General features: G+C 38.8%; 1 protein-coding gene and 1 long non-coding RNA gene across 2 annotated transcripts in view; one reads left to right on the top strand and one right to left on the bottom strand.

The window, feature by feature from the left end:
• TET2 (tet methylcytosine dioxygenase 2) overlaps positions 1-8976 on the top strand; it is a 131678-nt gene extending 122702 nt beyond the window's left edge. The window contains exons 10-11 of the mRNA XM_011966332.1: positions 1758-2112; positions 4236-8976. Coding sequence (XP_011821722.1) covers positions 1758-2112; positions 4236-5707 — 1827 coding nt within the window. The 3' untranslated portion in view covers positions 5708-8976. The remainder of the gene's footprint in view (positions 1-1757; positions 2113-4235) is intronic.
• The window catches only part of LOC105529232, a 172610-nt gene that overhangs the window by 98261 nt on the left and 48027 nt on the right, over positions 1-26322 (bottom strand). The gene's annotated exons all lie outside the window — the stretch shown is intronic.

The following is a 26322-nucleotide window of genomic DNA, read 5'->3' as shown; positions in this document are numbered from 1 at the left end:
TAAAGAACAAAATATTCTGTTGAAAAACCTATAAATCAGTCAACCTAATGAATCATCAACATGGATGTAGGTGTAGTTGAGGAAGATGGCCAGTGAGGATATGGAAATAGGTATCAGGAATTAAAGTCATATTCTAGGGCAGAAAAGCATTCAGGGAGGTATTAGATGATAGCTGAAGTAATTTGAAGAAGCTGATGTGAAGTTTTTGTTGAGAAGCAGAGAAGGTATTCATTTAATGGTCTAGATCAGAGATTGGAGAACTCTTCTCTATAAAGGGCAAGATAATAAATATTTTAGGCATTGCAGGCCACATAGGATTTCCGTCACATTGTTTGGTGGTTTTGTTTAAAAACTCCTTGAAAATGTAAAAACCATTCTTGGTTTAGTGGCCATACAAACACAAGCTGTGAGGCACATTAGCCATAGGTTCTGGTTTGCTAACTTCTGATCCAGGAGAACAAACACAAGGCCTACCAACCACCCCAACATCTAAAATCATCACTAATCATGTGCTCAGCACCTGCTCATTATTAGGAGGCTATGCTACTTTCTGAAAAGCAGAAGTAGTAAATGATAACTGGAGCTATGGTGCATCCTAATATAACCATGTTTCATTCCAGCAAGGTGACAGAGAGTAAGATGATGAGAAGGATGTTTAGAATCAAGAAGATTTTGCCTCTGATAGAGCATGGGTTCTGTGAAGTGAAATGGAAAGGAGCACTAGATAAGAACTGAATAGGGTTAAATATGTATGCTAAAAGTAACAAGGTGCTCAGAGACATGACTTTGAAGACTTTTCTGGGCAGGAAGTGACAGAGTCATTAATACCATCTCATGTTAAAGTTATTTCTGAAGTCAGTCCATTATGATCACATTCCTCTCAAGAATATCTTCTAATTTTATATTAGATCACATTGTTTCCATTGATCAAAAACACTAAATACTAAAAAGCTAATGTTTTAAAACCACAAATAATCTTTTACCAAAGCTAATGTAATTGTGGTAACCAAAGAAAAAAGTACCATTTAATTATCAAAGCAACAGAGGTAGCTTTCCTCCCTCCACCCCATACCCTTTTCAGAGTACCCACTTCTATGTGGTCATATTTCAGAAAAGAAATGAAGAGAAAGGTTTGACAGAGTACAAAGGAGGAGATAATGAAAATAGTATTAGGTTGCATATTACCTATATCAGCCAAATCTTTACCTTTTCATTTTTTATATTTTTACTTCAGTTATCTTATGGAAATTTCTTAAACATAGAGTTAGGTGTCAGGTATGTGGAAAGACATTAAATTTGTGTTCAGAAGTATGAGATGAGGCAAATGTGATACTACCAAAAACAGAGGAAGTCATTTCGTAGAAAAAAACTTTTAGCCTCTTTTTGAAGAGGCTTCACATCTAGCACATCTATTTTTGAAGTGTGAAAAGCAAGAGAGTGCTTCATTTTGGGGGAGTGTTGCTTCTTCCCATAGACAGAAACATATGTGAAGAACAAGGGTCACCACAGGTAACCTGTTCCTGATAGACTCAGAGAAAGGGTGGGTGGGCAATGTCAATTCCTCTTATCTCCCTGTACCATTTTGATACTATTTTCATTAATAACAGGTAGAATGGTTTTATGGTAATATACATGTCACTGATCTGGATCAACTAGGCCACCAAAACAAATCTGGATACTGAGAGGAGAAAGATACACACACACGTATTTTCTTTGGGGCCTTTAGCTGAGGCTGTCACGTCTTACTTCCCTACCAGGTATGCACTCTCACTAGAGAAGACAATCGAGAATTTGGAGGAAAACCTGAGGATGAGCAGCTTCACGTTCTGCCTTTATACAAAGTCTCTGATGTGGATGAGTTTGGGAGTGTGGAAGCTCAGGAGGAGAAAAAGCGGAGTGGTGCCATTCAGGTATTGAGTTCTTTTCGGCGAAAAGTCAGGATGTTAGCAGAGCCGGTCAAGACTTGCCGACAAAGGAAACTAGAAGCCAAGAAAGCTGCAGCGGAAAAGCTTTCCTCCCTGGAGAACAGCTCAAATAAAAATGAAAAGGAAAAGTCAGCCCCATCACGTGCAAAACAAACTGAAAATGCAAGCCAGGCTAAACAGTTGGCAGGTAAATTGAATGTAAAGCATTTATAGATAAATGTCTTGTGTGGTATATTAAAAATGAACATTATTTTGGTTTTGCCCCCATCAACTTGTAAGTTCTGGGATACACATGCAGGATGTGCAGGTTTGTTACATAAGTAAACATGTGGCATGGTGATTTGCTGCACAGATCAACCCATTACCTAGGTATTAAGCCCAGCATCTTCCTGATGCATCCCTACCAACAGGCCCCAGTGTGTGTTGTCCCCACCCCCCTACCATGTGTCCATGTGCTGTCATTGTAAAATGAACATTGTTAATTTTGGAAAGTTAACATCAGTCATGGTCTTAGTTCTGTGCCAGAGTCTTCTCTAAAGTAGCAAGGGCCAGGCTTTGTTCTCAGAGATGGTACAAAGCCTGCACCATCAACATAGAAAACATGGAAAAGTTTGGATTTTATTCTATAATAAACAGCAACATTTTTTAACAGGTAAGTGATATGATGAAATTCATTGTAATTTGGCAGCAGGCCAAATTAGTAGAGGAGCTAATAGACTGGAGATAGATACAGTAAACCAGGACTGAGGTAACAAGACCTTGAATTTTGTTGGTTAGTAGCAAAGATCTAGCAAAATGGTGCAAATGAGCTCTTCAAAATAGGAAAACGAAAAATCAGTATATTGGTGACAAAACATTGGGATGGAAGAGTAGAAAAATTTAAAGATGACTCCAAAGTTTTAAACCTAAACTTAGCCTACTGTTTTAGGGTTCTAAAACAGTACTATTTATTGAAATAAGTTTGAAAATATGATTGAGAGAGAGAGGATAATAAAACACCTTTCCTTAGACATGTTGAGTCTGTGGTTTAGGAGGGGTTCTACATGTAGATATCCTATAAAACTTTTACCCATCGAAATAGATTACAGGTGTAGTAATAACAATAGAACATTATTCATGAATACTTATTTATTTTCTTTCCATAGCCTCTTGCTTTATGTCTGCAGTTTGTAAAAAGAAAAAAAAAAATCCAAAATTTGGAGATGGTATTGGCCTGGCCATTAACAAAAGCAAACCAGTTTGCTTAGAACTAGCCATCTTTGCTGCTTCATGATGTAAATTTCTCTAGCTCAGAGGAACTAATTTCCAAGCTCAGAGGAACTAAGTTAAATAATTTAGAACAATATGCTAAAGATGCTTGATAAGTGTTTATTGATTCATTGACTTCTCTAATACTGTTCATTTAGGTTAGCTGTGAAATATAATCAGATAGAACCTTGTCTCTGCTCCCTTTTAACTGGCTTCTGCAGGTAATAATCACTTCTATTCTCAGAACTGCCATTGCAGTTTCGTCTATTTGTTCTTAACTCATATGACTTTTTAAGCTGAGGTCAAAACAGAAATATGACTTTTATAAGTTTCATTTACAAAGCTGAAAGTTTCTTTAAAGTGTTATCTACAACTGTGTTAACTTCCTTTCTGGAAAGCCTGCTCATAAAGTAGCATTTGTTGATTATATAAGATGCTTTTTGTGTTTAAATGCGTGTCATTCTTTTTTTCACAACATTCCTGAATCTTACATAATAAATATTATTTTAATTATGTAGCAAATTCCATTGCATGCCAGGCAATGAAGAAGTAAAATAAAACATTGTCCCTCCCATTTAGGAATTTACTTACCAGTGGGTGTGAAGAGAGGGCTAAAAACATACCTATAATACATTGTGAGTATTGTGTTATCAGATCTATCTTTGCAGTTGAGTATTACAAAAGCACTAGAAGATGAGGTCACAGTGGTCCCTTGAGGAAGGGATGACTACACCAAGGAAGGGTAGGGAGAGAGGGAGGAAAAAGGAGGGCACTTCAAGCAGAGGCATGTTCAGAAGTTCCAAAGAACGTGTTGCTCTCAATGGAATGGCTTTGGATGTTTATTACATTTTTTTTTCACTAAGTTCTCCGTTTTTAATGCCTTAGACAAAAAATTGTGCTGGATAATGAGCAGAACCCTGACTTTGCTCTTACCTTTGCTTAATGGGTGTTGTATATTCCTAGTGGAGTTTCTTACATACATTTAAGTATCCTCAGTAGACTTCATAAATAATCATCAACATCAAAGATATCTGTTTCTGTTCTCTCTTACCCTGTCCACAGAACTTTTGCGACTTTCAGGACCAGTCATGCAGCAGCCCCAGCAGCCCCAGCCTCTACAGAAGCAGCCACCAGAGCCCCAACAGCAGCAGAGACCCCAGCAGCAGCCGCCACATCACCCTCAGACAGAGTCTGTCAACTGTTATTCTGCTTCTGGATCCACCAATCCATACATGAGACGGCCCAATCCAGTTAGTCCTTATCCAAGCTCTTCACACACTTCAGATATCTATGGAAGCACCAGCCCTATGAACTTCTATTCCACCTCATCTCAAGCAGCAGGTTCATATTTGAATTCTTCTAATCCCATGAACCCTTACCCTGGGCTTTTGAATCAGAATAACCAATATCCATCATATCAATGCAATGGAAACCTATCAGTGGACAACTGCTCCCCATATCTGGGTTCCTATTCTCCCCAGTCTCAGCCCATGGATCTTTATAGGTATCCAAACCAAGACCCTCTGTCTAAGCTAAATCTACCACCCATCCATACACTTTACCAGCCAAGGTTTGGAAATAGCCAGAGTTTTACATCTAAATACTTAGGTTATGGAAACCAAAATATGCAGGGAGATGGTTTCAACAGTTGTACCATTAGACCAAATGTACATCATGTAGGGAAATTGCCTCCTTATCCCACTCATGAGATGGATGGCCCCTTCATTGGAGCCACCTCTAGATTACCACCCAATTTGAGCAATCCAAACATGGACTATAAAAATGGTGAACATCATTCACCTTCTCACCTAATCCATAACTACAGTGCAGCTCCGGGCGTGTTCAACAGCTCTCTTCATGCCCTGCATCTCCAAAACAAGGAGAATGACATGCTTTCCCATACAGCTAATGGGTTATCAAACATGCTTCCAGCTCTTAACCATGATAGAACTGCTTGTGTCCAAGGAGGCTTACACAAATTAAGTGATGCTAATGGTCAGGAAAAGCAGCCATTGGCACCAGTCCAGGGTGTGGCTTCTGGTGCAGAGGACAACGATGAGGTCTGGTCAGACAGTGAGCAGAGCTTTCTGGATCCTGACATCGGGGGAGTGGCCGTGGCTCCAACTCATGGGTCAATTCTCATTGAGTGTGCAAAGCGTGAGCTGCATGCTACAACCCCTTTAAAGAATCCCAATAGGAATCACCCCACCAGGATCTCCCTCGTCTTTTACCAGCATAAGAGCATGAATGAGCCAAAACATGGCTTGGCTCTTTGGGAAGCCAAAATGGCTGAAAAAGCCCGTGAGAAAGAGGAAGAGTGTGAAAAGTATGGCCCAGACTATGTGCCTCAGAAATCCCATGGCAAAAAAGTGAAACGGGAGCCTGCTGAGCCACATGAACCTTCAGAGCCCACTTACCTGCGTTTCATCAAGTCCCTTGCCGAAAGGACCATGTCCGTGACCACAGACTCCACAGTAACTACATCTCCATATGCCTTCACTCGGGTCACAGGGCCTTACAACAGATATATATGATATCACCCCCTTTTGTTGGTTACCTCACTTGAAAAGACCACAACCAACCTGTCAGTAGTATAGTTCTCGTGACATGGGCAGTGGGGAAAGGTCACAGTATTCATGACAAATGTGGTAGGAAAAACCTCAGCTCACCAGCAACAAACGAGGTTATCTTACCACAGCACTTAATTTTCACTGGCTCCCAAGTGGTCACAGATGGCATCTAGGAAAAGACCAAAGCATTCTATGCAAAAAGAAGGTGGGGAAGAAAGTGTTCCACAATTTACATTTTTAAACACTGGTTCTATTATTGGACGAGATGATATGTAAATGTGATTTCACCCCCCTTACAACTCTACACATCTGTGACCACTTTTAATAATATCAAGTCTGCATAGTCATGGAACACAAATCAAACAAGTACTGTAGTATTACAGTGACAGGAATCTTAAAATACCATCTGGTGCTGAATATATGATGTACTGAAATACTGGAATTATGGCTTTTTGAAATGCAGTTTTTACTGTAATCTTAATATTAACTTTTATTTATCAAAATAGCTACAGGAAGCATAAATGAATAGCAGGAAAACACTGAATTTGTTTGGATGTTCTAAGAAATGGTGCTAAGAAAATGGTGTCTTTAATAGCTGAAAATTTAATGCCTTTATATCATCAAGATGCTATCAGTGTACTCCAGTGCCCTTGAATAATAGGGGTACCTTTTCATTCAAGTTTTTATCATAATTACCTATTCTTACACAAGCCTAGTTTTTAAAATGTGGACATTTTAAAGGCCTCTGGATTTTGCTCATCCAGTGAAGTCCTTGTAGGACAATAAAAGTATATATGTACATATATACACAAACATGTATATGTGTACGCACATGTATATGTATAAATATTTGAAATGGTGTTTTAGAAGCACTTTGTCTACCTAAGCTTTGACAACTTGAACAATGCTAAGGTACTGAGACATTTAAAAAACAAGTTTACTTTCATTTTAGAATGCAAAGTTGATTTTTTTAAGGAAACAAGGAAAGCTTTTAAAATATTTTTGCTTTTAGCCATGCATCTGCTGATGAGCAATTGTGTCCATTTTTAACACAGCCAGTTAAATCCACCATGGGGCTTACTGGATTCAAGGGAATACGTTAGTCCACAAAACATGTTTTCTGGTGCTCATCTCACATGCTATACTGTAAAACAGTTTTATACAAAATTGTATGACAAGTTCATTACTCAAAAATGTACAGTTTTAAGAATTTTCTATTAACTGCAGGTAATAATTAGCCGCATGCTACAGACTCAACAAAGCTAGTTCACTGAAGCCTATGCTATTTTATGGATCATATACTCTTCAGAGAACTGAATGGCAGTCTGCCTTTGTGTCGATGATTATGTACATTGTGATGTTGTCGTTTCTTAGCTTAAGTGTCCTCTTTAACAAGAGGATTGAGCAGACTGATGCCTGCATAAGATAAATAAACAGGGTTAGTTCCATGTGAATCTGTCAGTTAAAAAGAAACAAAAATAGGCAGCTGGTTTGCTGTGGTGGTTTTAAATCGTTAATTTGTATAAAGAAGTGAAAGAGTTGTATAGTAAATTAAATTGTAAACAAAACTTTTTTAACGCAATGCTTTAGTATTTTAGTACTGTAAAAAAAAATTATATATATACATATATATATGAGTTTGAAGCAGAATTCACATCATGATGGTGCTACTCAGCCTGCTACAAATATATCATAATGTGAGCTAAGAATTCATTAAATATTTGAGTGATGTTCCTACTTGTCATATACCTCAACACTAGTTTGGCAATAGGATATTGAACTGAGAGTGAAAGCATTGTGTACCATCATTTTTTTCCAAGTCCTTTTTTTTATTATTAAAAAAAAAAAAGCATACCTTTTTTAAATACTTGATTTCTTAGCAAGTATAACTTGAACTTCAACCTTTTTGTTCTAAAAATTCAGGGATATTTCAGCTCATGTTCTCCTTATGCCAACATGTCACCTGTGTTTATGTAAAATTGTTGTAGGTTAATAAATATATTCTTTGTCAGGGATTTAACCCTTTTATTTTGAATCCCTTCTATTTTACTTGTACATGTACTGATGTAACTAAAACTAATTTTGTAAATCTGTTGGCTCTTTTTATTGTCAAGAAAAGCATTTTAAAAGTTTGAGGAATCTTTTGACTGTTTCAAGCAGGAAAAAAACTTATTACAATGAAAATAGAATGCACTGAGTTGATAAAGGGAAAAATTGTAAGGCAGGAGTTTGGCAAGTGACTGTTGGCCAGCGACTTTTAACTCTCTAAGTTTTTTTGATCCTGTAATCACTGAAGGTACATACTCCATGAGGACTTCCCTTAAACAGGCAAACACCTACAGGCATGCTGTGCAATAGATTGTACAATTACATTTTGGCCTAAATACATTTTTGCTTACTAGTATTTAAAATAAATTATTAATCAGAGGAGGCATTTGGGTTTTATTGGTCAAATCTTTGTAAGCTGGCTTTTGTCTTTTTAAAAAATATATTGAATTTGTGGTTGTGTCCAATTTGCAAACATTTCCAAAAATGTTTGCTTTGCTTACAAACCACGATTTTAACGTTTTTTGTATACCATAATACCTAGCCCCAAACATTTGGTTACTACATGTGCATTTGGTGATTTTGATCAGCCATTCTTAATATTTGATTTCTGTATCACCTACTGTCATTTGTTAAACTGCTGGCCAACATGAACAGGAAGTATAGTTTGGGGGGTTGGGGAGAGGTTACATAAGGAAGAGAAGAAACTGAGTGGCATATTGTAAATATCAGATCTATAATTGTAAATATAAAACCTGCCTCAGTTAGAATGAATGGAAAGCAGATCTACAATTTGCTAATATAGGAATATCAGGTTGACTATATAGCCATACTTGAAAATGCTTCTGAGTGGTGTCAACTTTACTTGAATGAATTTTTCATCTTGATTGACGCACAGTGATGTACAGTTCACTTCTAAAGCTAGTGGTTAACTTGTGTAGGAAACTTTCGCAGTTTGACACTAAGATAATGAACTTCTGTGTGCATTTTTCTATGCTTTTTTTAAAACTAGTTTCATTTCATTTTCATGAGATGTTTGTTTATAAGATCTGAGGATGGTTATAAATACTGTAAGTATTGTAATGTTATGAATGCAGGTTATTTGAAAGCTGTTTATTATTATATCATTCCTGACAATGCTATGTTTGTGTTTTTAATAAAATTTATATTTATTTAATGCACTCTAAGTGTTGTCTTGCTGAAGTATTTTTAGTGCTTGAATGACTGCCACCTCAATGAAGAAAAGGGAGTAAAAAATTTTTAACGACACTTAAGATAGTTAGTCTTATGTTAAACTGTATCTAAGATAATACCCAAATAATTAAGGCCAAAGTATTTCTCTGGTTAAATGGTGTAGATATTCACTCACTTTTTCTTCCAACTAACTTTTTAGTGTATTCACTTTGCATGTGTAGACAGTATAAAACAGATATAGAGTAAAGCACCTCTAATCTTAGATTGGGAAGTCCCCTCCAGTGTTCTGGGAAGGGTTTCAGTGATAGCAGGTACACTAAAGTTGAATTCATATTGCTTAGATCTAAGGCTAACTCTGTTTTCAGACTTTCATCTTCCACTTCTTGCCTACTCTTCTTACAGGAAGATACTTCTTCCTGTATGTCAGAAAGGCAGAGCGGCAGGCTGGAAGAATGAGGAGAGGTGGCCTGGAAGGTATCAGACAAATACCCTTGTCCTCATCTAGTCCCACTTGGCTTCAAGAAGCTTGAGGCTAAATCATCCTCATCTCTACCCATTCTCTGCCATGTGAATCATCCCATACATAATATCAGTGCACTCCAGCTGAAACACTTACTAGAACCACAAGATGCTAAACAATAGTTGTGGGAATCTTCCAGCCCTCCATCCTTCCCAAATTGGCAGAGAAATCATTTTCATCATGCATGAAGTAAAGGAATTCCCATTCTCACATTTCTTTCTGTTCAGTCTGGGCCAAATCTGATTCAAATAGTGCAATCCAGGAAATGACTACCATTTAGTAACCTCTGAGCTTATTGACTGGGAGATTCCTCCAGGACTCTGCAAGCCAGGATATTAGGAGAAGCCACAACATCTCTGTTAAAACATAGTGATCTAATGACTTGGCTTTCGTTTTAATTTCAACCCTCTGAGTACATTGTCAACCTTCATTTCACCATGCATCATCTGGCTGAACCTTGGGAACCTCCTACTCCCCATTTGTGAGTCTCCACTGCCCAGGGCAGGGAGAATTTAAGACTCCACAAGCCTTTGCGGCTAGAGTCCCATTCTGCTAGGATCTCTACTAGTGGAGGCTGGTGATGCTAGCACACTATAAATGAAGGTGTGGGAAGGCTTGCTGCTTCTGAGCCTGCAGGTGGACTTGAACAGGGGAAACAGCTGGAAATGACAGATGAGCCAGCATTCACAAAGCTTTATTGGCCCCTTGCCTCTCCTGGAAAGACATACCAAGGACAAACCTTTTCTTGTAGGCACACAGAGCTGCCCTGTCACACAGTACTACCCATTTCTTCCTCACTTTTTTCAGTTGGTTTATAGTAAAAATCCTTCCACTTCCAGCTTATCTTTGAGTCCTGCTTGATTCCACTGCCCAGCACTCATCAGCTGTGTAAGAGCCAGACTTAGTGAGAAAAGTCATTTTTCAACAAGGGACCTAATCCTTAGAGTGTGGAGAATTTTAGATTGATTTTGTTGGTTTAAAGGCCATCTAGAGGCAAGTATCAAAAAAGGGGGGGGAGGGTTCTAGGGAAGCATCTTTTCTTCCCTTAATTGATTTGAGGGGAGTGCTTGTTTCATGAAGACACTTGCCTATTAACTTAAATCACCAAACTTATCAGTAAGGAGTCAGGGACTTTCTCCCTACCACCCCGCAACCCCGTCAATACACTCAAAGTTGTTGAAAGAATGAGAAAGTGTTCACAAAAGATGCTTAGAAGAGAACTAACTCATTTATGTTATTTTGGTTTTACTAGGAGAATTCTGTTTCAAAGAACAAAGATACTTTTGTTCTCATATATTAGAGGCTACCTGCCTAAATTCTCTCTAACCAGGTAATTTCTCACAAACTTCCTTGGTTTTCCCATCCAACATTTACTCTTTAAAAGAGCCACACTTTCCCTCACCTATATACTCAATAAATACAGTGGTTTTTTTTTTTTTTTTTTTTTTTGAAAGGGCTTCTTTTTATGCTGTTTCAAAAGGAGTTAATGTCCTCAATTTGGCATTTTACTCTCTAATGAATTTTTTTTGATACAAATGTATGAGGTATGTGAGAAAGTTTGTTACATATATATAATGCATAGTGATCAAGTCAGTGTATTTTAGGGTATCCATCACCCAAGTACAACATTTTTCTTAAGCATAGTCACCCTATTCTATTTTTTTTGTTTGTTTGTTTGTTTTCTGAGATGGAGTCTTACTCTGTCACCCAGGCTGGAGTACAGTGGCACAATCTCAGGTCACTGCAACCTCTACCTCCTGGGTTCAAGTGATTCTCCCACCTCAGCCTCCCGAGTAGCTGGGACTACAGGCGCATGCCACCACACGTGGCTAATTTTTTGATTTTTAGTAGAGTCAGGGTTTCGCCCTGTTGGCCAGACTGGTCTCAAACTCCTGACCTCAGGTGACCCGCCCACCTCGGCCTCCCAAAGTGCTGGGATTACAGGTGTACACCACTGCACATGGCCAAATATTGACTTCATTCTATCTTACTATGTATTTGTATACTTTAAGCCAGTTCTCTTCATTCTCTCTCCCTGCAATCACCCTTCCCAGTCTCTATTATCTGTCTTTCCACTCTCTACCTCCGTGTGATCAAATTGTTTAGCTCCCACATATAACCCACATATAACACGTGATATTTGTCTTGTGCCTGGCTTATTTCACTTAATGACCCCTCAGTGCCATCTATGTTGCTGCAAGTCATAAGATTTCGTTCTTTTCTGTGGCTGCTCCATCATGTGTATACCACATTATCTATTCATCCACTGATGGACATACACGTTATTCCATGTCTTTACTATTGTGAATAGTGCTGCCATAAATATGCAGTGCAGAGATCCCTTTGATGTACTGACATCTTTCCTTTTAGGTCCTAGGAGGATTGTTGGATTGAATGACAGTTCTATTTTTAGTTTAAGAAATTTTCATACTGTCTTCTATAGTGGCTGTACAATTTACATTCCCACAAACAACGTAAAAAGAGTTCCCTTGGCCGGGCGCGGTGGCTCATGGCTGTAATCCCAGCACTTTGGGAGGCCGAGGCAGGCGGATCACGAGGTCAGGAGATAGAGACTATCCTGGCTCACACAGTGAAAACCCATATCTACTAAAATACAAAACAAAATTAGCCGGGCGTGGTGGCAGGCGCCTGTAGTCCCAGCTACTCGGGAGGCTGAGGCAGGTGAATGGCGTGAACCCGGGAGGCGGAGCTTGCAGTGAGCCGAGATCCCGCCACTGCACTCCAGCCTGGACGACAGAGGGAGATTCCGTCTCAAAAAAAAAAAGAGTTCCCTTTTCTCTGCATCCTTGCCAACAGTATTTGTTTTGTTTTGTTTCAATAATAGCTACTCTGAATGGCAATAAGATGATATCTCACTGTGGCTATAACTTACATTTCTCTGATTATTACTGATATACATCACTGATTATTACTGATAAGCCTGTTTGCCAAATGGCAAATAATCAGTAATAATCTATATCAGTATAGACTGTATCATTCTGATTACTGATTATAAACCTGTTTGCCATTTGTATATCTTCTTCTGAGAAATGTCTTTTCACTTACTTTGCCTACTTTTTAAAAAGATTTGTGCTTTTTTCCTGTTGAGTTCCTTCTATATTCTGGACATTAGTCCCCTGTCAGATGAACAGTTTGCAAACATTTTCTCTCATTCAACAAGTTGTTCTCTCACTCTGTTGATTGTTTCCTTTGCTGTGCAGAAGCTTTTTAGTTTAATATAGTCTCATCTGGCTATTTTTGTCTTTGTTGGCTATGCTTTTGAAGTCTTGGTCAAATTCTTTGCCTTGACCAATGTCCAGGAATGTTTTCTCTAGGTTTTCTTTCTATTATTTTAATAGTTTTAGGTCTTACATTTACGTCTTTAATCCATCTTGATTTGATTTTTCTATACAATGAGAGATCGGGTCTAGTTTCATTCTTTTGCATGTGGCTGTACAATTTTCCCAGCACCATTTATTGAAGAAGGTGTCCTTTTTCTACCGTAAGTTCTTGTCAGCTTTGTCAAAGAACAGTTGACTGTAAATATGCGGCTTTATTGCTGGGTTCTCTATTCTGGTCCACTAGTGTGTGTGTGTGTATGTATTATACACACACATATATATTTTTTTACCAGTACCATACTGTTTTGGTTACTTGTAAATGCATTTTGAAGTTAGGTAACATGATGCTTCCAGTTTTGTTCTTTTTGCTCAGGATTGCTTTGGCTATTTAGGCTCTTTGGGTTTCATATGCATGTTAGGATTTTTCTAATTCTGTAAAAAAATAAATTAGTATTTTGATAGGAATTGTGTTGAATCTATAGATTGCCATGGCCAATGTAGTCATTTTAATGATATTAATTTTTCCAATCCATGAGCATGGGATGTTTTTCTATTTGTGTTGCCTTTAGTTTCTTTCATCAATGTTTTGTTCTTTTCCTTGTAGAGATCTTTTACCTCCTTGGTTAAATTTATTCCCAGGGTTTTTTTGGAAGGGAGGGTTATCTATTGTAAATGGGATTTCTTTCTCAGCTACATGATTATTAGTGTATAGAAATGCTACTGATTTTTGTGTCCTAGTTTTGTGTCCTGCAACTTTACTGAATTCATTTGTCAGATTTAAGAGTTTTTTTCCTGGAGTCTCTAGGTTTGTCTAGATATAAGATCATCCCATCAGCAAAGAAGGAAACAATTTGACTTCTTCTTTGCCAATTTGGATGCCTTTTCTCTTTCCTGATTGCTCAGGGAACACTTCCAGTATTAAGTTGAAAAAGAGGATAAAAGTGGTCATTTCTGCCTTGTTGCAGCCACTTAGTAAAGGCTTTCAACTTTTGCCAATTGGGTATGATGTTAGCTGTGTGTTTGTCATATGTGGCCTTTATTGTTTTGAGGTGTGTTCCTTCTATGTCCAGTTTGAGTTTTCATCATGAATTGTTGAATTTTATCAAATGCTTTTTCTGCATCTATTAAGAAAATCATATGGTTTTTGTCCTTCATTTTTTGTCGATGCGTCGTGTTTATTGATTTACATATATTGAGCAATCCTTGCATCCCTGGGATAAATCCCACTTGATTGTGGTGTATTATCTTTTTGTTGTGCTGTTGGATTTGATTTCCTAGTATTTTGTTGAGGATTTTTGCCATCTATATTCATCAGGGATATTGGCCTGTTTTCTTTTTCCTCATATCCTTGTCTGATTTTTGGCATCAGGGTGATGCTGGCCTTGTTGAATGAGTTAGAATTCTCTCACCTTTAATTTTTTGGAAGAGTTTCAGAAAGATTGGTAGTAGGGATTTTTTGTACATTTGGTAGAATTTGGCTAGGGATCCATTCAGTCCTGAAATGTTGTTAGGAGACTTTTTATTACTAATTCAATTTTACTACTCATTATTGATCTGTTCAGGTTTTCTATTTCTTTTTGATTCAATCTTAGTAAGATGAATGTTTCTAGGAATTTATTCATTTCATTTAGATTTTCCAATTTGTTAGTATATAGTTGTTTGTAATAGTCTCTGATAAACTTTTGTAATTCTGTGGTATCAGTTGTAATGTCTCCTTTTTCATTTGATTGTGTTTGGATCTATGCTTCTTGGTTAGTCTACCTGGCAGTTTATCATTTTTGTTTATCTTTTTGAAGAAGTAACTTTTTCTTTTGTTGATCCTTTGTACTTTTCTCAGTCTAGATTTCATTTAGTTCTTCTCTGATTTTTTATTTTTTCTTTTCTTCTGCTAATTCTGGGTTTGATTTGTTCTTGCTTTTCTAGCTCCTTGAGGTACACTGTGAGATTGTTAATTTGTAATCTTTCTACTCTTTTGATGTAGACATTTACTGATATAAACTTCCCTCTTAGTACTGCTTTTGCTGTATCCCACAAGTTTTGGTATATTATGTTTCCATTTTCATTTGTGTCAAAAAATGTAATTTGCATCTTAATTTCTTCAGAAGCATGTTAATTTTATAACTACAGCTTTCAAAGTTCTTAAGTATTGATTTCTAGTTGTATCCCATTGTGGTCTAAGAAGATACTTGATATGATTTTGATTTTTTGACATTTGTTGAGACTGATTTGCAGCCTAACATATGGTCTATCCTGAAAAATGGTACATTTGCTGATAAAAAGAATGTATATTCCACAGTTGTTGAATAGAATGTTCTCTAAATGTCTGTTAGGTCCATTTGGTCTGAAATCCAGTTTAAACTCAATGTTTGTTGATTTTCTGTCTAAATGATCTGTTTAATGCTGAGAATGGAATGTTGAAGTAACTCAGTATTAACATATTGCAGCCTATCTGTTCCTATAGATCTAGTATTTTTTAATATTTGCTTTGTGAATCTGGGTGATCCCGTGTTGGGTACATATATATGTAGAATTGTTATATGTTCTGTCACTGAACTGATCCTTTATTGATATATATAAAGCTTTATAAAAAACCTGTTCTTGAATACAAATCAAAACCACAATGAGATATCATCTCACACCAGTTAGAATGGCAATTATTAAAAAGTCAGGAAACAACAGATGCTGGCAAGGCTATGGAGAAATAGGAACGCTTTTACACTGTTGATGGGAGTGTAAATTAGTTCAACCATTGTGGAAGACAGTATGGCGATTCCTCAAGGATCTAGAACCAGAAATACCATTTGTCCCAGCAATCTCATTACTGGTCAAAAGGAATATAATCATTCCACTATAAAGACACATGCACACATATGTTTATTGCAGTACTATTTACAATAGCAAAGACTTGGAATCAACCCAAATGCCTATCAATGATTGACTGGATAAAGAAAATGTGGCACATATACACCATGGAATACTATGTAGCCATAAAAAATGATGAGTTCATGTTCTTTGTAGGGACATGGATGAAGCTAGAAGCCATCATTCTCAGCAGACTAACACAGGAACAGAAAACCAAACGCCACCTGCTCTCACTCATAAGTGAGAGTTGAACAGTGAGAACACATGGACACGCGGAGGGGAACATCACACACCAGGGCCAGTCGGAGGGTAGGGGCAGGGCAAGGAAGAGCATTGACACAAACGCCTAATGCATGTGGGGCTTAATATCTAGGTGACAGGTTGATGGGTGTGACAGACCACTGTGGCACATGTATACCTATGTGGCAAACCTGCATGTTCTGCACATGTATCACAGAAATTAAAGTAAAATAAAAATTTAAAAAAGAAAAAACTGTTATTAACTTAGACTGTTTTATCTGATACATAAGTATAGCTACTCCTGCTCACTTTCAGTTTCATTTTGTACCGAATAACTTTCTATCCTTTTGCTTTTTATCTATTTGTCTTTATAGGTGAATTTTTTTGTAAGAAGCATATAGTTTGATCACAGTTTTAAAAAAATCCATTCAGCCATTCTACAACATTTAAGTGGAAAATTTAATCTATTTATGTTAAAGATTATTATTGATATGGGAGGTATTGTTCCTATAATATTGCTAATTATTTTCTGGTTGTTTTGTGTATTTTTCATTTCTTTCTTTTTCTCTTATTGTCATTGTGATCCTGGTGGATTTCTGTGGTACCATTTGAGTCCTTTCTCTTCCTCCTTTGTGTGATTTCTTTACCAGTAGGTTTTATACTTTCTTGTGTTTATTATATGTCCTTTTGCTTTTAGGTTTAGGACACCCTTAAGCATTTTTTGTAGAGCTATTCTAGTGGTAAAATATCCCTCAGCATTTGCCTGTCTGGAAAAGACTTTATAAAAGATATCTTGCTAGGTATAGTATTGTCTGGCCGGTTTTTTTTTTTTTTCTTTCAGCACTTTGAATATATCATCCCATTCTCTTCTGGCCTGAAAGGTTTTTGTTGAGAAATTCACTGTTACTCTGATGGGATTTCTTTTATAAGTGACTAGTCACTTTTCCCTTGCTGCTTTTAGAACTTGCTGTTTATCTTTGACTTTAGTCTGGCTGTAATGTACTGTAGAGACCTTTTTGCCTTGTTTGGTCCAGGGATCACTGACCCTCCTGTATCTGAATATCTAAATATCTTGCTAGAACCAGGAGGTTTTCTTGTTAAATAAAGATAATATATGAAATAATAAACACAAACTATAAATGTTTTCTAATATTTTTTCCTTTTCCCTTGGGGATACTAATAATTTAAATATTGGACCACTTTTTGTCCAAAATGTAACTCAGGTTTTGCTCTTTCCTATTTTTTTCTTCATTATTGTCTGGCTAGATTATTTCAAAAGATCTGTCTTCAAGTCTTAGGATTTTTTTCTTCTGACTAGTCTAGTCTATTGTTGAAATTTTCAAATGCATTTTCTATTTCCTTTAATGAATTCTTCTAGAATTTTTTTTTTTTTTTGGTTGGGGGGTGGTGAAGAGACAGTCTTGCTCTGTCACCCAAGCTGGAGTGTAGTGGCACAATATTGGCTCACTGAAACCCTGCCTCCCGGGTTCAAGCGATTCTCCTGCCTCAGCCTCCCAAACAGCTGGGACCACAGGTATATGCCACCACACCTGGCTAATTTTTGTAGTTTTTGTAGAGACAGGGTTAAACCATGTTTGCCAACCTGGTCTCAAACTCCTGGCCTCAAGTGATCCATCCGCCTCAGCCTCCCAAAGTGCTGGAATTACAGGCATGAGCCACCACACCCTGCCACTTCTAGAATTTCTATTGGGTTCTTTTTTTCAAATATCTCTTTGAAAAGTTGTTCATATTCTGAATTGTTTTTCTAATTTCTCTGTATTATTTGTCAGAATGCTCTCATATCTCACTGATCTGCTTTAAAATCAATATTTTGAATTCTTTATCTGGAATTTCAAATATTTCTTTTAGACTAAGATCTTTTGCTGGAGAATTATTGTGTTCCTCTGGAGATGTTGTATTTTCTTGCTTTGTGTCTGTGTCCTTGCATTAATATCTGTGCATCTGGTTTAACAGTCACTTTTTCACATTTTTAAATTTACTTTCACATGGGAGAATTTTTCCTGAAGATGCATCTATGTTAGCTGAGTAGGGCACTTCAACTTTGATTCTGGGTGTATGCAGTAGGTAGTCTCCATAGATTTCTTTAGCTGTAAACAGTGTTACTGGTTTCTGTGATTTCCTCAATGGGTTAGGGTGTAGTTATTAGTGCAGGATACAGTGAAGTTGTACTGGGGACTAAGATGCCACGTAGGCCGGTCTTAAGGCCCCGTTGGTGACAGTGGTGGGCTGAGCATGCCTATCTTTGTGCTTCAAGATGGTGTACCCTGGCACCTATGTTGGTGGTTACTGATTCTTGGGCCTCAAGGTGGCTTGCTCAGATGCCAGTAGTGGCAGGGGTCGAGGGGGTCTCAGGATCCTAGATAGCCGGTGTGGCATGGGCAATAGCAGTAGCCATGGCAAGATGATTTCTTTGGGTCCTAATCGGTGTGCACTGATATTGACAGTAGCTGTGATGGGCTAGGCAGGTCTGTCTCCAAGGTCCACAGTTGGTGCTTGCAGGTATATGCCAGCTGAGGAGGTACAGGCTGTGAGTTAAGGCCCAACCTCAGGCCTGCAGGGGTGCTGAGGTACATGAGGCAGTGGATTGGTTGGGCAATCCCCACATCCCCAGGCCATGTGCTCTGTCTTGGATTGGGGGAGGGCAAAATGAGCTGGGCAGGCTTGTGTTCATGTTCCCTAATGGTGACAGCAGCGACCAGCCATGATAGGCATGGGTGGGCAATCCTCAGGCCCCAGGTGGAGTACTCTGCTTGGTAAAGAGGCAGTAGCAGCTGCACTGAGGACTTGCCTGGGTGGTCAGTCTGAGCCAATGAGTGGGAAACATGCAAACCCCACTCATACCCCAGTCCTAGTGGGGCTGGCCCCTCCAGCAGTGAAAGCCCATGACTAGCTTACACCTTCTTGGTCATAAGAGCAAGTCCCAAAGACAACTCACACCCTGTTCATATCCTAATCTCCATCCTGGGGTTGCCCACTTCCTGGCAGCAGCAGCTCCAGCCCACACCTTGCTCACTTCCTACCCCAGGTGAGAAAACACTCCTAGCTCACTCCTGAGTTCCATCAGCAACAGCCTGAGTTTCTGTAATGCCTCAGTCCTGGCACCACTGGGTCCTAGGACAGTGTGTAGTCTGCTACAGGCTAGATTTGGAAATGGTTCCTTGCTATAGCTGCCTAGGTCTCAGAAAAGGTATGTGACTCAGTGCAAGATCCCTTCTTGGAGCAGTTTCATTCTGTGATCTCCGTGCAGCTCCCTATGTTAGTTTCAGGGGTTGGGAGGGTCAAGGGGTTCTCCAACAGCCCAGATTGCACAATTTTACAGTAGGGATGTGGAAGTCTCTCACTCACCCTTTCCCTGAGTTGGGAAGTCACTCCAGCTCCCAGGTGATCCTGGCCAGGCAGGTTTCTAATCAATTCTTAATTCACACAAAAATGAGAATTATATTTAGTGAAATAGTACTTATATAAAGTTACTTGACTTCCTATCTCACTCCCCCAAAAAGAATGAATTCTGGTAATTCATGAAATTAAGGACTTACAGGTATATTCACTAAGCACTTGCTTTTATTCCTTGCAAAAAATAGTAAGGTCAACAGAAATTTGAGTGTTGTTGCTTGAAAACTGAGTTGTCTGTGGTGCTCTCACACCCTTCTCTCATTGGGAGGCTCTTTATTTTGGTCTTAAGGATTGAAATGAAGCACAGAAAACAGTACACAGTTGATGCTCCACATATGTGGATGCAATCAACCATTGGGAATATTTGGGGAAAAAAATGAATGGTTGCATCTGTGCAGAACATGTAAAGACTTTTTTGTTATTTCCCAAATGATACATTGTAACAACTATATACATGGCATTCCTCTTATATTAGGTATTAGAAGTAGTCTAGAGATGATCTAAAGTATACGGGAGGATGTGTATAGGTTATTTACAAATACTACAAATACTAAACCATTTTATATGAGGGACTTGAACATCCCTGTGTTTTTGGTATCTTTGGGGGATCAAAGAACCCCACAGATACACAAGGCACAACTGTAGTAGAAGTTACCTGGCTTTGGATTCAGACTTGAAGCTTTTTCAGTTGTGGACATTGAGCCTCATCTGAAAAAAAATCCAGATAATATGCACCCATCATAGGGTTATGGTGAAGATTAAACGTGAATGTAAAGCTTTAAGCATGAAGTAACAATAAATGGTTTTTTCTATTAATACAAAAGATGTTTTTCGTCTCTCTTCCTCCTCTTTGCTTCATATTAGGAGGTTTCTTCTACTGACCACATCTTAGAGCTCTGCTAGCTGAGCCCTATAGCCCCTTCTCCCCTTTTCCCATAAGCAAGATCCCCAATTCCTCCTCTGACAAAACAGGTTTTACATAACAGCAAAAAGAACACTTGATCATGAAGCATAACTAGGACTCCCAAATTAGAAGATAGTCACAAAGCAGGGAAATAATTCCCTATCTGTAATCTTGTAATGCCTTAAATTGCTCTCAGATGAGGTTACTATTCCCCAGTGACTGTGTGGGAACTCTAGTAGTTGGAGGGACATCACAAGTTTCTAACATACCAAATATATATCAAACACTAATAAAAAGCACAAACAATTCAAGAGCTAGCAGCAGAAAAAAAAATCAAAGAAAAAAGTGAGGACATGATATTTGTATTTTCATTCCATAAAATTAATGTTTATAATATCTGTGCCTGAAACAGATATATTAGAATAAAGTATTTTTAAGGCAGAGTATGTTAAAAGGGACAGGATTAGGAGACAGAGGATATACTTTTTTCTCCTACTGAACTGGGAAAGTGAAAGATCTAAACCAAGAGTTAAATGTTGGTCAAATCTATTAAATTGGCAAATAAAGCATTTTCAAATTTTAAAAAATTAAAGGTAAAAGGAGAATTTGGCTGCATGTGGTGAGACAACACAATGCGAGTACAACATTTGCTGGTGCCAAATGGATGTCTCCATCCTCTTGCTAATATCTTGTACAAACTGATGCAAAAGTAAGAGTTGAAGTGATCCTGGAGAATGTTAAGAGCTACAAAAATGGAGAAGGCCAAACGTTGGCCCAAGGAAACTTTAATAGGAAAGAGAGTCCTTCATTCTTAGTGGTGTGCTGAAAACAGCTGGGAACTAAATACAGTAAATCCCTGGCTGGAAGATTTTGCCTCTGGAGAAAAGTTCTACAAGATGCAGCTAATAACTTGACAGAGGAATCTTATTCTCAGTGGGGACTGATTTAAACCAAGGTCACCGCCTCCTACAAAAAAATTGAGAACAGCTGGTATGGAGTTGACCTCTAATAGGGCCTGTACCCTGTGATTATGGGGGTTTCCGGAAGCAGGACATGGCTGGAGACAGTCTTTCCTGACTTTATCCTGAGGCCCAAATCTGTAATACAGAGCCTAGGAGGCCAGGTCCATGCCTCTTTCCTCCTAGGCTCAGAGTTCCTGAGTTAGCCTGTTGTGACCAAAGAACAAGACCTAAAGGAGTCTGCAAACACACAGTTCATGACAGCAAAGAGGCCCTGGCAAACTGTTCTATCACGTGGTGCACATGGCTACAAGACAGCTATCTCTAAGTTAATACAAGCCTCACTTTTCCCCATTTTTTACCTAAATGCATGTTCAATTAAAAATTTATTAACAGAGTCTCACATGAGAGAGACAAATAGAGTGGTGATTAGTAAAGCATAAGCATGGTTGACTGAGGGACCTGGGTCCAGACAGGGTTTCATCAACTACAAGCTTGTTATTTATTAGCAAGTTAGTAAACTTCTCTATGAGTTTGTCAGTAAAATGAGGATAATACCTATACCTCAGGAAACTTGAGAGAATTAAGTGAGATCATTCATGTATGTCAGTTATTGGCATAGTCTCTGTCATTATGTGTTTCAAAAATGATAGCTATTGGAGTTTAATTTTCTATAAATCTGAGTTTCACTTGGCATTGATTAATTTCAAAGCAAAATGTTTTTATAAAGTTTCAAAAGGTAACAAAGTTCAACTACACCTTCTTTCAATAATATGGATGAATCTAACAAATATTTAGCAAAAGAAGCCACACACAAGAGTACATAGTGTATTACTTAGTGCATATGAAGTTCAAAATAGACAAAGCAAAACTATGTATTTTGAAAATCAAGGTAGTTACACTTTAGAGAAGATGGGGGTTGGTAGTGGGTAGTGACCAGCAGAAGGCTTGAGATGGAGGGATTTCTGATTCTAAAGTGCTGATAATATTCTGTTTCTGTATCTGGAAGCTGGTTACTTGAGTGTACACACTTGATGAAAGCTCACTGACCTTTGTACTTACGATTGGTACTCTTTTCTGATATAGGTTAGACTTCATTATAAAGTTCACTAAATAAAGTTTTAAAAAGATAACAAAGTCGTCATCACTTTTCCTATTATGGACAACTAGCTCTTCCCATTCATTCATTTTACAAATACTTATTAACTGCCTACTATGTATGTTCCAGGCACCATTCTAGATGCATGAGGCACATCAGCAAATAAGAATCCTCCATTTTCAGGGAGGGAAAAGAGGGGCAGAAGAAACCTGGCTAAAACTCCTGTTAATTAAGTTTCAATTTCTTCATGAGGCAAATGAAGATGATAAATATCCTGTCTACTTTTCAGAGTATATTTACGCATTCTAAAGCCTATCAGAAAAAGAAAAATCTTCTCCCCCAAGATCTCATAAACAACACACATTGAACTCGTGAGTAGTACCCTCAATGATTTCCTCATTGAGAGAAATAGGAAATGAGATTGAGAGAAAAGTATTTTTCTCACTGAATGCTGAGGCTCAGGCCTGTAGCCTCAGCTACTGGGGAGGCTGAGGCAGGGGGATTGCTTGAGTCCAGTTGTGGGCTGTAGTGCACTAGGCTGATCAGGTATTTGCACTAATTTTGGCACCTCTCTGGCAAGGCAGTCTTGGTCTGGAAGAGGAAGCATCCCAGTTTCCAGTTCCTTCCCATAAACTAGAAGGGCAGTGAAGACCTTATTTGTAAAGTTCTAACCTGTCTGGGGGCTGCCTGAAGGTCTAGTCTGTTTTGCCTAACTTACAGCTCAAATAAAGAGAAGCAATAGGTGCTGTTTATGAAAGCTACAGAGAGACTAAGACCAGCAGATGCCTGGAGCAAAAGGTTATGGGTAGAGACCTACAATAGGCCATGTAAGGTCCTAAGAAGCTAAAGGTGAGACTCTTTGGAAAAGTAAAACATTCAAGAATCACCTTGTATATGGGGAAAATTGAGAAAGTCACACAAAGGCTCAGAATAGACCCATATACAAAAAAGACTGAAGAAGAATTTGTTTTCCATTCAGGCTGGTCCCAGGGCCTAGAGAACCAGCTAATAAAAGGACTACCCCTGCTCAGAGACAGTCCATAAAGACTGGGAGACATGGCTGTTTTTCTAAATGCTCAATTTTAAAACAATTTTAAACAAATTCACAAGGCATACAAGGAAACAGGAAAACATGTATAACCCATTCCAAAGAAAAAAGTAAATTTCCAGAAATAAATCCCTTTTCCATCCTCCCAAAACCACAGATTTACTAGGTAAAGACTTTAAAATAATTATGTTATTCAACAAAACAATCATACCAATTAAAAATGAGCAAAGGACTTCAATAGACATTCTTCCAAAAAAGATATACAAATGCCCAATAAGTACATGAGAAGATGCTCATCATATCATTTGGGAAATGCAAATAAAATCCACAATGATGGCCAGGCATGGTGGCTCATGCCTGTAATTCCAGCACTTTGGTAGGCCAAGGCAGGTGGATCATCTGAGGTCAAGAGTTTGAGACCAGCTTGGCCAACATGGTGAAACCCTGTCTCTACTAAAAATACAAAGATTTGCTGGGCATGGTAGTGCATGCCTGTAAACCCAGCTACTGGGGAGGTTGAGGCAGGAGAATCGCTTCCACCTGGAAGGCAGAGATGGGAGTGGGCTGTAATTGTGCCACTGCACTCCAGCCTGGTGACAGAGTGAGACTCTGTCTCAAAAAAAAAAAAAAAAAAAATCACAATTCACAATGAAATGTCATTCTATCCCCGTTAAAATGGCAATTATAAAAAAAAAAGAAAAGAAAAGAAAGAAAAGAAAAGAACAGGTATTAGTAATGATATGGGGAAATTGGAACCCTTGTGAATTAATAGTGAGAATGTAATGGTGCAGCCACTGTGGAAAGCAGTAAAGCTGTTCCTCAAAAAATGAAACATAGAATTACCATATGATCCAGCAATTCTACTTCTAGGTATATATCCAAAATTATTAAAAAGCAGTGACTCAAACAGTCACGCTTGATATATACACTCATGTTCGTAGTAGTATTGTTCACAATAGGTGGAAGCAATCCAAATGTCCATTGACAGATGAATAAACAAAAATGTATACACACACGCACTATTCAAATTCTTCAAAGAGGAAGAAAATTCTTCTAAAAGGAAGGAAATACTTGCACATTCTACAACGTGGATGAACCTTGAACACATTGTGTTAAACAAGTCAGACACAAAATGACTGATACGGTATAATTTCACCTACGCAAGGCAATTGGAGTAGTCGAATTCAGAGAGACAGAAAGTAGTATGTTGGTTGCCAGGGACTGGGAGTAGGAAGAAATGGGGAGTTACTGATTAATTGGTATGGTGTTTTCATATGGAAAAAATTTTTTTTAATTCTGTAAATGGATGATGGTGATGGTCCATGGTTAAAATGGTAAATTGTTGTGTATATTTTACCACAATAAAAAAAAAAAACCCTTGGTTTTTTGGTGAAAATGGTAAATTATGGTGTATATTTTACTACAATTAAAAAAACCTTAAATTTACTAAAAGAACTAAAGCAAAACAAGGACAAAGAACTAAACAAAATCAGAAAAAAAACAATTATATGAAAAAGAAATTATAAAAAGGAACTAAAATGCCGGAGCTGAAAACAATAACTGAATTGAAAAAGTCACTATTCAGAGGTGGCTGACAAAATGGCTGAATAGGAACAGCTCCAGTCTGCAGCTCCCAGCGAGATCAATGCAGAAAGTGGATGATATATACATTTCCAACTGAGACACCCGGCTCATCTCACTGGAACTGGTCAGACAATGGATGCAGCCCACGGAGGGCTAGCAGAAGCAGGGTGGGGCGTTGCCTCACCCAGGAAGTGCAAGGGGTTGAGGAACTCCCTCCCCCAGCCAAGGGAAGCCCTGAGGGACTGTGTCACAAGGAACGGTGCACTCCGGCCCACATACTATGCTTTTTCCATGGTCTTCACAACCCGCAGACCAAGAGATTCCCTCAGATGCCTACACCACCAGGGCCCTGGATTTCAAGCACAAAACTGAATGGCCATTTGGGCAGACACCGAGCTAGCTGCAGGTGTGCTTTTTCATACCCCAGTGGCACCTGGACCTCCAGCGAGACAGAACCCTTAACTCCCGTGGAAAGGGACCTGAAGCCAGGGAGTCAAGTGGTCTAGCTTAGTGGATCCCACCCCCCACAGAGCCCAGCAAGATAAGATCCACTGGCTTGAAATTCTGACTGCCAGCACAGCAGTCTGAAGTCGACCCGGGATGCTCAAGCTTGATGGGGGGAGGGACACCCACCATTACTGAGGCTTGAATAGGTGGTTTTCTCCTCACAGTATGAACAAAGCTTCCAGGAAGTTCAAACTGGGCGGAGCACATGGCAGCTCAGCAAAGCCGCTGTAGCCAGACTGCCTCTCTAGATTCCTCCTCTCTGGGCAGGGCATCCCTGAAAGAAAGGCAGTAGCCCCAGTCAGGGGCTTTTAGATAAAGCTCCCATGTCCCTGGGACAGAGCACCTGGGGGAAGGGGCGCCTGTGGGTGCATCTTCAGCAGACTTAAATGTTCCTGCCTGCTGGCTCTGAAGACAGCAGTGGATCTCCCAGCACAGTGCTCAAGCTCTGCTAAGGGACAAACTGCCTCCTCAAGTGGGTCCCTGATCCCCATGCCTCCTGACTAGGAGACACCTCCTCAGCAATGGTCAACAGACACCTCATACAGGAGAAGTCCAGCTGGCATCTGGCAGTTGCCCTTCTGGGACAAAGCTATCAGAGGAAGGAACAGACAGCAATCTTTGCTGTTCTGCAGCCTCCATTGGTGATACCCAGGCAACAGGGTCTGAAGTAGACCACCAGCAAACTCCAGCAGACCTGCAGCAGAGGGGCCTGTTAGAAGGAAAACTAACAAACAGAAAGGAATAGCATCAACATCAAGAAAAAGGACATCCACACAGAACCCCCATCCAAAGGTCACCAACATCAAAAACCAAAGGTAGATAAATCCACAACGAAGAGAAAAAAAAAAAAAAAAAAAAAAA

The sequence above is a fragment of the Mandrillus leucophaeus genome, unplaced genomic scaffold, assembly GCF_000951045.1.
Source record: "Mandrillus leucophaeus isolate KB7577 unplaced genomic scaffold, Mleu.le_1.0 Scaffold756, whole genome shotgun sequence".
Taxonomy (NCBI): Eukaryota; Metazoa; Chordata; class Mammalia; order Primates; family Cercopithecidae; genus Mandrillus; species Mandrillus leucophaeus.
Note: the sequence above shows the minus strand (reverse complement) of the source record. Positions and strands in the feature narration are given on the sequence as shown.